At 40.8% G+C, this 12,539-nt stretch overlaps 1 protein-coding gene across 1 annotated transcript in view; it reads left to right on the top strand.

Moving 5' to 3' along the window:
• The window catches only part of syt7b (synaptotagmin VIIb), a 45,427-nt gene extending 33,158 nt beyond the window's left edge, over positions 1-12,269 (top strand). Inside the window, 6 exon segments of the mRNA XM_076109749.1 lie at positions 5,302-5,425; positions 9,135-9,402; positions 9,536-9,705; positions 10,014-10,128; positions 10,321-10,520; positions 12,165-12,269. Of these exon segments, the coding sequence (XP_075965864.1) occupies positions 5,302-5,425; positions 9,135-9,402; positions 9,536-9,705; positions 10,014-10,128; positions 10,321-10,520; positions 12,165-12,269 (982 nt within the window).
• The last annotated feature ends 270 nt before the right edge of the window (positions 12,270-12,539 follow it).

Raw genomic sequence — 12,539 nt, forward strand, 5'->3', positions numbered from 1 at the left:
CATTCTGAGATAGATGTTTGACATCTGCAAATTATTAAATATTCTAAATTATTTGTCCTCGTAAATAAGTGTATAGTAACAGGTCAAGATGTTATTCGTCAAATAACAAAAAAAAATCCTTTCACCTTCCTTTAACATGTTATTGAAACGCAACTTATATAGAAACAAATATCTATTTAGATCGGTTGAAGTGAAACATACACATTAGCACATTTATGTAGTGAAGTGCTTCAAATGGATCATTGAAGGCGGACTCTGCTGAATGTTTTTTTCTGCTCAGCATGTGATAAAGTTTTTATTCCTATCAGTTTTTCTCACCCCTCAGTCTGGTTATATTTAGAAAATAAAAACTCAGCGCGTGCTTCATTAAATGTGCAGAGATACTTAACTGCCATTTCTAAGCTAGAGTGTCTTGTGTCCCTGCTATGAGGAGGCATGCAGCAGGACAATATGGTCGCAAAGATTTGGTTATGACACGTGATGATTCAAATTCTAGCACTTTGCTTTGCCTGCTCTGAATCTTCTGTAAGGACGTTGTCTCTTGCTCATGTTCCTTGCTGCCAGACCACTGTTTGAAATTTTTCATTTTTTTTTTTTCATCCAGTCGCTTCCCCTGAAATTACTTACATGATATACCTTTATCAACGCTGGGTGAATGAAGCATGTTCTTCTCATATATTCAGTCTTTCTTAATCAAAGATGAACAGACTTTCCAACATGGGAGATAAGGTGTCTCTGCATTGTCCCCTGGGATGTAATGACCTGCTTTGTCGAATTACACCAAAGATGGCTTACAACTCAGTCCCAGATGAAGGCCGTGAGGTCAAAAGTCAGGGTTTTAAGTTTCGATGTGTCAGAACAAAGTGGTCATTCTCCAGGGATATTGCCCTCAACCTCCAGGACCTACAGGATTGTGTGTGTGTGTGTGTGCTCATTTGTTTTGTTATAGACTTGCCGTAGATAATTTGCATTTCCCATCAAAAAAGTGAGGTGCAGAGTTATATTAGAGCTGGTTTCAGTCTGATGATCCAGACCCTTCTATTAGCAGGGGAAGAAGGTTCCATAATTGCAAATTTTTGTTGCTGCCTGTTGTTATGAGTATCATGGCTGGAGGTTGTTCTGCACTTTTTTTTGGCATAATAAATCGGCCATTTTCGACGTGACCTCACGTATACCCAGTGGTGTTAGGGTTCGGGGGTTTGGAGGAGTGTAGCTATGAGGGAAGAGTGTGTTCCAGGAGTGTGTTTCAAAGTCTTTCTAAATGTGTGCTCCCTTTGCCCCGTGGCCTTTTAGCTATTTTTAATGTATGCCCCTCTGTGGAAATTCCTTGGTTTTTTACTGCCCTCTTTTGAAGGCTCCTGTTACCATGGTTACTGCAACCCTCTGCAAAATCCGTGATGGTAGTGAGTACAACTTAAAGTGGGAGCACACATTACAGTAGTCATGGCTACAACAACCTCTAAAAAATGAATTATGTAACTGACGAGAGAGTCGCCAGCAGCTACGGATATCTTCACAAGTTCACCACCGCGGCATTATAAATAAATGTCATTTTTTTTGCTTTCTAATAATTACAAAAATGTTGACTTTATGTCTGGTTTTGATAGTGAATCAAACAATAACTGCAATGAGAATAATTCACTTGTTTTTAGTGACAATTGATAATTCCTCATTGTCACACACGACTGTTTCTGCAAAATGTCTCATCATTTCATTTTAATCAGACTAAATTTGAAATGTTATCATATCTGGTTGAGACATTATGCAACACCAGTGCCCTGCATCCTGTGTGTGTGTGTGCGTGTGCGTGTGTGTGTGTGTGTGTGTGTGTGTGTGTGTGTTTGATGGTGAGTAAATATGTATACACGCATGAATGGACTCACCTCAGTACCACACCCAATTGCTCAATGTCCCACAGGCCATTGCTGAGTCAACAGTCTTGAATCGAGGACACTGTGCAGTTTATTTCCCTTTCATGTTAATCTTTGGTGACTATGACACCACAACTGTACTTGCCCAATACAAAATCCTCTAGGAATGCAGGGTTTTGATGCAACAAGTGTGTTATTATCATGCTGATTTATCTCCATTAAATGTGTCTGTGTCCCCAAAACAAAATCAGACAATAAAGGCAGGCGGTGTGGGAAGAAAAGGAGAACAAATAACATAATAACACATTGTGGCATGAAACTGTTGTCTTTGTAAAATACACATCATGCAAACGACAAATGGACTTGTACACCTGCAAGAAGATGCAGTATGAAAGAAAGACAAAATATTACATTAAATCAAGAGACACATTGCTGTCATTTCTTAATGCAGAGAACCCAACAAAAAAATCAGTGCACCTGCTTCCTCTTATGAACTCAATCCCCCTTTCAAGATACACACACATGAATGTCATCACTGTTACGCAAGATAAATAAGACGCATTCTCACAATACATAATGTGGTTTCATGTGGCTGCTTCATATTGTTGTTGTCTTGCACTGTGTTAAAGCAAAGCATGTGCTCTGTATGGCTGAGATGACTTATTGCCAAATATTCACAGTAGAATGAACTGAAGACGGTTCCCGGCTGTGTTTATGTTAGTTCGATTGTTCAAGATTCATGTGACCTCTGTCTTGTGTGTTGGCTGTTGAATAAGGAGGGCTCAATGAGTCAACCCCTCCTATAAGTAAGCTCTTATAGACTCTTTGAGTACATGACTTATACTGTATATTGTGTGCTCTATAGTCAAAGGGGGGTTTGCCTTTAAAGGCTCGTCTTTGTACCTGAGCTGCAGTTGAACTGTATGGCTGGGAGAAGGTGATGGAGGGGTACATACAAAAAAGAATGATCCTCATTTTAAGAACTTGATACAAAGACTGTGGCTGCTGTTGTGCCAAAACAACTACCTAGAAGATAAACAACCATTTTGAAAAGGATATTGTAAATGTATAATTTTCATGCACTAAAAGCTCTGCTGAGATTTTAGTGTTGGCAGCGGACACTCAAACACTCAAACACTTTTCAAACCAGTCCCAACTACTTCCCGCACATGGAAAACAAATGTTCGGTGACTAAACACTCATGGATTGGAAGCAGGGTTTTAAACATCTGCACATTGATTTTTATTTCAATATATTGAGAATGTAAGCTGGGTCGGGGGAAGGATGGCAATCAGATTGTATGATTAGATATTCTCAAGATCCATTCAAATCTTAAATTTCCTTCCAGAAAAGTGAGATTCTCTCAGCTAAGCACATTTGGAAAAGAAAACCAACCTTTTCTTTTCCTCTGTTCCTGTATGTAGTACATCATGGTCAAGAAACATCTTTGTTCCACTCTTTTAACCAGTTGATCACAGCCCAAATTCCCGAAAGCATTGTAAGATGATTTTTGTCCCATTGTAAATCTATGGGCTTAAGATCATCTTTGCATTAATGTGGGCACATTGAACAAAGTTGTAGGTATTCGTGCAATAAAACATAATCATGGCACAATCAGATGCACACATTAATAAATATTTAACAGATGATGAAAACAACAAACTTATTTCATTTCTCAATTGTGGTTCTTGCAGGCTTGCCTGGAACAAAGACAAATTATCTAAAAAGTTTGGGCATGAAGTTTAAACAATTTTTATATGAAAGGGCTAAAATAGGTAAAACAGTACGGCCCTTGAACACAGCAGAGGAGGGAGTCGACTCAGTGGCACAGCGAGCCCAGGTGTTAAGTAATAATTTTAAGGTAACACATTGTTCTCTCGTGTGTTAGGCGTTGATGTTAGAAGCCATTGAACATTTCCAGCTCTCTCTGCGTACATCAGTTTGACCTGTTCGAGAAATAATGCCTCAGATGTCTTTATCAGCTGTTACATAGAATAGTGAGCTTATGAAACGGCACACTTTCACATTTTGAATTCAGCCTGGCTGCACTGTTGGCGCTCTGACCTGCAGATCACAGGAAATAAACACAGAGTGACGAATCCGTTCTTTTCTCTTCCACACCATATCCTTTTCTCCTCCTCTCCCTCACTCTGCTTTTACTTGTCTCTTTGCTGCACAGACCCTGTCCGTCTCTCACTCCTCTTCACATCCAGCCTCCTTCCATTTTTCTTGCTCATGTAACGTGTCAGTTTGCTTCCTTTCCTCTACTTTAGTGCATCTGACTCTTTATCCAAATCAGATCTTTTTTGCTTCCTTTCTTTGATTTCTCTCTCATCTTGTGTGAGTTATTGTGTGTGTCTCACAATAATGTGTCCGTAACCTCCCTTTGTTCGTTCTATTAATCCTCTGAATCTTAACAATCGCAAATCCTCTCCTTCACTTTTTTTCAACCTCTGTGCAGAGATAAGTCTTCAAATGCATATTTTATTCTCAGATTATATTTCCCACAATAGTGTCTTCTAATCTCACTTCTGCTTTTACCTTTGTGTTTTACAGCTCACCTGCTCCATCGCTCACTATCTCTGTCTCTCTGACTCTTTCTGTTTGTTCTTTCTGGGTCGTCTCTCTCACAGAGATAAGTGCCCATTAGTCTTATTCGTCAATACGCCTAGACTGGTAGACTTTGTATTTTCCCTTTTTACCAAATTGTTACATAATATGAGCCAGGAGTCATGTTTACCCTTCACTGATTTTAGTATTTTCTTTTTTTTCTAAATTTATTTTTCAAGGATTATCAGTCAGATGTATTGTTGTTTATTTTTACAGGTCTTGTACTGTAAATTTGGTTTTGGTTGATGGCCTGTATGTGAAGTGACAGGTGGTGATGGATGGTGGTTTCATTTTAATTATATTAATTCAGTAAGAGATTGTTTCTTGAACACTTTTGCAGTCCACAGTAAGGCTGACCACAGCCTCTTACCCCTTGAGAGACAGACGCTACTGCAGCTGCCCTTTTAGAGTAGCTTAGCATAAAGACTGGAAAAAGTGGGAAAACAGCAGTTTCCAGGAGACTATGAAATCTGTTTTTATTTTTTTCAGATTCCATGTTTTCTATTTTATTTTCCTGAATTCTGCGTTCTGCTCAGCAGATTTTCTTGCAAAGGCTTCCTCAACATTTTGGAACCTTGTTGCTTCTATTCAGCCACGAGAGTGTTAGAGAGGACCGGTACTGATGTTGGGCCATTACACCTGGATCACAATTGGTGTTGGATGGGCTCGAGGTCAAGTTCTCCCACACCAAACCTGGGGAAAACATTTCTTTATGGACTCCTTGTTGTTTACAGAAGAAATGTAATTATGCAACAGGAAAAGACCCCTGATCATTAACATGTCTATGTAATTATGTGTGTGTTCGTGTCTATGTTAACAGGACTCCGGGTAACAAACCAGGCAGCAGCCCCAGAGGTCAGACCCCAGACGAGAGCGGACGCCGCCACGATGCCAACTCCTCTGTTTCTGACTTGGCCAACTCCGTCACCAGTGACCAGCTCATGGTAACACACAATATCAACACAGTGTATCTGAAGCCCCATGAGACACGTTTTATTGATTCACCAGTAACTCATTCGTGATGTGTTTTCTGCATTGCCGACCTCATCTATATTAAGACGATGGGGACTGTTGTCAGCAAAGACTTTTAAGTCTTAATAAATGAGACAGCTGAGAGACTTGAGTGGTGCTTCATGATCATCTTTCCTAATCTAAGATGAAAGTTATATTTAGGCCTTGAGACAAGGAAGTGGACGATGAATCAGGGGTGTATACAAAATAATATAAAACACTAAAAATGTGACTTAATACAAATAAATCGCCATTGTGAACAATGTAATAAATGCAGGTTATATTAGTTTATGGGACATTTAGCAATACATTTTGATGTCCATCGGCTTTGTTTTTAACTTGCAGCAGCTTAGCTTCTCCTGTTATGGTATATTTTGGTATTTTTAATAAGATTTATGTTCATATTCTTTATGAGCTCTCTCAAACAATATGTGATTAAGCCAGAGTTCAGTGTTACAAGTCCACTGTCTTACAACTCTGGTCTATTTTCTGTAGTTTTGGCCGTCACTTCTGTCAGTGATCATATATTTTACTTCTCAAATGAATTGCTGTGATTTGTGAACATAGCAGTACTGCTAAAGAGATGTCCGCTGGGGTGAGAAAACTCAAGCATCCGAGCCAATACCAAGGTTTGCCAAAACTGTCCATTGTGAACATCACTATTTACTTAATGACCTCCTGGTTTAACTTTGCCCGCCAGATCACAGTAGTTACTTTGGTGAGTGCAGTGTGTAATTGAAATGATGGACAATGCTACAAAAATAAGTTTCAATAAACCATAATCATCCTTAAAAAATGTTTCTGCATGAGGTGTTTACATTTATTTGTCCGCCACCTACTGTAAATAATACACCGTGTCCGTTCTGGAGAAGAAAGCAAGAAAAGAAAGCCTACACACTTCAGTTCGATTCAGCAAAGTCCTGTGAGAAGTGTTTCCTCCTCGCAAGTCTTTCATCACTCAGAAAGCAATGTCTTCATCCCACTCAGCTCACCCACCTGTAGAGCACCGCTGCTAGTTATTGCCATACAGTATCTCATCTCACTGAAACATACACTACTCATCACCCTGCAGTGAGACACTGGGAGGGGAGGGGACGTGCTCCCTTTTCAGCGGGGTTCGGTAATTAGCTGTGAAAGAACACGCAGAGCTGTGGGTGCTGCGAGAATATGGCAGCGATGGGTATGAGCAGTGTGTAATTATGTGGGTCTCGTGGTGTGTCTGACGAATTCACAGTGGCGGTGCTTAATGATAATACTCATTCTGGGCAGTATTGCCAAAGGCGTCTATACATTACACAACCGTCCTTGTGCTGCTATAGAAACAGTGGCAGTATATACCGTTTATATTTGACAAACTATAACTGAGGAGAAAGGGATGCAAAGAGACGGCATTGAACGTTAGAGTATACGTCCAACCCCCTCAAGCATCTCATGTGATAGGGGTTGGGGAGGATGGGTGGGGGTCCTGTCAACATCGCATGGTTCTTATCATGATGTACTCTGACGCTGCTTTCATTTTTTGATGTGCTCTCAGGCCCAGTGACAGTGTGGTGTGAACGTGCCTTTGCCTCTGTGTCAACACACATCCACATATTTGCAGAGGTTTTTATGTGCTTTATTTGTTCAAAGGATGAGGCTGGAGATAGTCTAGCTTTTTCATTTGGGATTTGTCAACAAAGCCCATAAAAAGACCAAAACCAGCAATGCATTAATCTGTCCCTCAATACTTTCTGACTTCCCCAGTTTTCAGTATCTGTGGCACTCAGCACCAAGCACATTCATTCTTACAGGAAACGAAAATCTTTAGAAGTTAGTCACGAATATGTATTTCATGTTTTAAAAAGGCTAAATAGGTTCCTAAAACAGCAGGGCACTGGAGCTTTTACAAATGTTACTCAAACAATAGTCGATGTTTTTCTTGGCGACTATTTTCAGCAGCTGATTGATACAAGTATCAAGTATTTGTATAGTATTTGCAGCAGCAGGACAGCGTATGTGGGCTTGACTCAAAATAAACTACAGTGCTACAACCCATGTTTCTTGTTATGGAGGCAAATGTCAGACAATTCAACATGTGGCTAATTTTTGCAGTTTTTGGATTTTTGGATTTGGATTTGGATTTTTGCAAGACAGACAATATTTGTCATCTACTGCACGTGGGATGTTTGGGTTTCAGAAAAAGAAATTAGAGAGGAGAATTGAAGAATTGAAAGAGAAGGGGGGACTCTGGGTAAAAAAGAGAAAAAGAGCCCAACATGGAAAATGGGGAAAAGCAATTTAGGCCAGCTGTTGGGTGGAGGACTGCATAATGGAAAGTGATCATATGCAGCATGGAGAATAAGGGGCTGAGCAGCACCATTAGAAATATGTGGGAGAATACAAAATTGGATATGAAATTTCTGGAACTGCTCCTTGAGTAATGCCTCTAGCTCTTCCCTCATCAGATAGCATGTTTTAAACTGGATTTCTCTCCCTCCCTCCAGGCCAAGCCATCATCAGTCAGAGGGTCTGTCTACCAACAGATAATCTGCCTCTCATCTCCACACAGCCATGGACAATTTCTGCCTTTATCGCACAGTAGAAAGCAGCCATGTGACAAAACATGATGCTAGTTAGCCAGTTGGGAGCTGGCTTTTTAATGTTGAAGTGCAGAATTAGTGTCCCCGGAGTGTTTCATCTGTTCGTGAACATGCTGTGAATATGGCTGAGTTTGACCCAGCGGTCTGGCGATAGAGGGGCAATTCCCATGGTGTTACACTTTGTATACACTTATACACTCCACTGTTAGTTCATTAGTTACACCTGGTTAAAACTAACACAGATGAATACATCAAACCTGCAATAAATCCTCCTCATGAAGCTATAAAAGTGTCTGTTAATTATTTTAGAGGCCCTCGTGAAGAAATTGGGTTTGTTCATTTGCTATTGAACAGTAGATGTTATACTTTCCTTACTGTATGCCAAATCACTCCCTCATTCACTCATTCACTTCTCATTATTATACCTACTGTAGACACTTAGTAGTTCACTCTATAGTGAGAAGTAAATTGATGTTTCAGACACTTAAGAATCATCATCATTTTTGCGCCATCATCGCAGACAGATGTATTGTTGCTTGACCGTAATTTATCGCATAACAGGCAATGTGGGAGAAAGTAGTGTACGTGCCATGCACACTGCTTTTTTTTATGTGGTCATTTTGGAACTGGCGATGCTGTTGATTACACAGTGTTATACTGAGAGGTGTGTTTAATGTTTTATATCATAGAAGATAATCAATAAACTGGGGAGTGTTTCTCTCCTGGTTTACTTCCTGATTAAATATTATTTGTCATCTTAAGAGCAAACTACTCTCAAATGAAATGATTTGGTCTTACCTTGTAATGAATCTCAGGGAGATGTTCTTTGTAAGAAAGTATCCTTTTCCTCCTCTGAGGATATAAGTGCTCCTGAAAATGTAATGTGCATATCTTATGAGCAGCCCTACATTTATATCTTGTAGTAACTTGTTTCAAAATAGAGTAATGCACCAGTAATAAACCAGTAAATACTGCTTCATGTAGCTAAAAGGTATCAACCACCTGAAGTTGAATAAAAACACAACATCACATTCATCTCCTCTACCTCTTGTGTCTTCTTTAGTTGTCTCCAGGTTCGGAGGAAGATGACCATGAGGGTCAAGTGTGTGAGAAGCTGGGTCGTGTTCAGTTCAGTGTTGGATACAGTTTTCAGGACTCCACCCTTACTGTCAAGATTCTCAAAGGCCAGGATTTGCCTGCTAAGGACTTTTCCGGCACCTCTGATCCATTTGTCAAACTCTACCTGCTGCCAGACAAGAAGCACAAGCTGGAGACCAAAGTAAAGAGGAAGAATCTGAACCCCCACTGGAATGAGACCTTCCTGTTTGAAGGTTTGACAGAGAAAGCTTTCCTAATACATACATAATACATGAACTTAACAATTCATAGCACATGCAGGCACTCTCTAGCTGTCTCTTTTATATGTGCATCACTGTGACTTATTAGGACTGTGTTGTTTCTCAGGGTTCCCCTATGACAAGGTGGTCCAGAGGACTCTATACCTGCAGGTTCTCGACTACGACCGCTTCAGCAGGAATGACCCCATAGGAGAGGTGTCCGTCCCGCTCAACAAACTGGACCTGGCCAACATGCAGACTTTCTGGAAGGAGCTTCAACCATGTAGCGATGGCAGCGTGAGTAAGACGGAAAAGAGAGGGGGGGGGAGAACAGGGAGGAGAGGGAGGAGGGGAGAGAGAGGATGGGACAGAATGTAACGGGTGATGTCATTTACTGGCTGCCGGGATGCTCTCAGGGGAAATGTGGCAGCGTGCTGGTGGAAGAAAGAAGGGAATATGGAGACGCTGACAGGTAGATGGAGACAACACAGACAGCCAGAGGAAGAAAACAAAATACACAGTGAGCAACAGAAGGGACAACAATGTGAAAAGAGGATGAAAAAGTAAACGATTCGCTGTTGTGTTGTTGTGTGTTATTTCTCCAGGGGAGTCGAGGGGATCTGCTTGTGTCTCTGTGCTACAACCCCACAGCCAACACCATCACTGTGAACATCATCAAAGCCCGCAACCTCAAAGCCATGGACATTGGAGGCACTTCTGGTATAGATACTCCTTCATCTCCCGTGTCCTTTTATTTTTGCCCTTCTACATCATCGCTGCTTCAAAATGAAAATCAGAAAATTGTGTTATTTGATATCAAATCCATGACAGCACATAAACTAACATGGCGTTCAACTATGGTGAAACAGGAATGAGATATTGTAAACAAACTGGCACATTCCCTCTCCTCAGACCCCTATGTAAAAGTGTGGTTGATGCACAAGGACAAGCGTGTGGAGAAGAAGAAGACGGTGGTGATGAAGCGCTGCCTGAACCCTGTTTTCGAAGAGTCCTTCCCCTTTGACGTGCCTGCACACGTGCTGAGGGAGACCACCATAATTATCACCGTCATGGACAAGGACAGGCTCAGTCGCAATGATGTCATTGGAAAGGTATCTCCTTCTCTCTTCTTCTTCTTCTTCTTCTTCTTCTTCTTCTTCTCTTCCTCTGTGTTCTCCTGACTCCGTGACCATCAGCGGCTGATCACTGAGCCAGTCTCTACTGACCCCTGCTGGAACACGCAGACCCATCTTGTGCGTCTTAAATTAATAAAAACACTTCATTTTGAATGTTTACCAGTTGTTTTCATTTAGTCTTCCACCAATAACAAATAAGCATGACATGCATGTAAATGCAGGTCCATGCTCTTATATGTAAATACAGTCACCCCTTAAAATGTACGTTTTGCATTTTCACTAGATGTAGAAGGTGTGTCCAAATTCCCCCAACTATAACTGTAATGTGCCTTTTGATTTGAATATAAGGAACATGGTATTATTGGTTTTATGGTACGGTATATATATGGTATTTGTTGCTTCAACATTTCAGTCATAATTCATCTGCAATTTGTATGCTCGCCTCTAAGAAAAACAGATCGATTGCCCTGAAGAGAAAATCCGCTAGTTCAAACTTATCAAGGACCTGTTGCACACACCAAGAATGAACCTGTGAATGTGTGGGTTAACAATATAGGTGTGTTGTTGTTTTGTCATTGGCTGGATAAGGTCTTTTATTTCCCAAAAAATTGTCAGAATGTTTCCTTGTGCTAGTTATGGAGAACATTGAGTTTAGATGGTTTTGGTCCGGTAGTTAGTTACTTGCTTTTTCGGAAGAATTCCACAGAAAGAACTGCTCTGTTCATCATCGGAAACTTAATCCTTCATATATGCTCAACCATATGGTTACTGGTAGGCATTTTTCCAAGTTCAGCTGACCTGCTGTTTACTGACTGAGAGAGTCTACGCTATGCTTGCTCAGCAATTAATTGGAATTAATTCATTGAAAGTGTACCAATTTAACTCTCTCTATTCAGCTATAATTATTGCCAAAATACATTGTTCTTTTCAGGAAACTTCTTAGGAAATTATTAGGAATTTCCACACTCATTCATATCAGTATTTAACTTAACTGGAGAATAGAGCTCTAACACAAATCATAAATGTATAATTTCTGTCTAAATTATTGCAAAGAACCCAAAGCTCAACTCAAATCCTCATTCTTTCAGACACTGTAATAACATATCTGAGCTGTGTACTGCATGGATGAGCCACTGTGCTCTCTGTCATTCATACACATGTGCATCTACAGTAATTGCCATCAAACTACATATATTAGCTGCCTACACACAGCAGTAATAATAGGTTGCCTATTATGACCACAGTCATAAATAACGTGCAAATGGTCAGAGGGCACTGAAAACTTGAACAGCATTTCCTGCGACATGTACAGATCAGGAGTTTCTGTCTATGAGAATTACTTTAAGACTCAGCCTTTGATCTTCATTAGCAGCAGCATTAGCCTTTCTCTGAGTATTTCAGCGAGTGAAATCTCTTCCTGTAATGGCTCTTTTTCTGCCCGGGATTTGAGTTAAATTCCGATTAGAGTGGCAGGCTTAGTGGTGAAAGCAGGGTAAGACTTAAGACTCACAGTGATGCTTTTTTACTTAATACTTCACTGTATTTTTTTGGAGAGGGAAGCTCTTTACAAATAACATCAATCTATGTACTTGGGTTACATTGACTCTCTCTTTCTCACAGATTTATCTTTCATGGAAGAGCGGCCCTGCAGAGGTAAAACACTGGAAAGACATGATGGGTCGTCCTCGTAATCCTGTGTCTCAGTGGCATGCTCTTAAGGCCTGAGGGACCCAGCAACCAACCTGCCTGCAGAGTTTTCCCCCTCAGAATTCAGCATCAGCCTCTCAGCCCCTGCCCTCAGCACATATCCCCCCCCCCCCCCCCAACCTCTAACTGCAGTCTTGGGCTGCAGGAAATGTGTGTCATCCCTTTGTTCTCAGGCTTCTTTGATATCCTCCGCCCTCAGTCCTCGTGACACCATCCCTAAAATTTCACCCTCGTCAAGTTCCGATTCCCACTGCCCCCCCCCCCCCGTCTCATCTCTTTGTCTGAACT

Source organism: Anarhichas minor, unplaced genomic scaffold (genome assembly GCF_050575085.1).
Source record: "Anarhichas minor isolate MPS153535 unplaced genomic scaffold, ASM5057508v1 ptg000042l, whole genome shotgun sequence".
In the NCBI taxonomy this organism is placed as follows: Eukaryota; Metazoa; Chordata; class Actinopteri; order Perciformes; family Anarhichadidae; genus Anarhichas; species Anarhichas minor.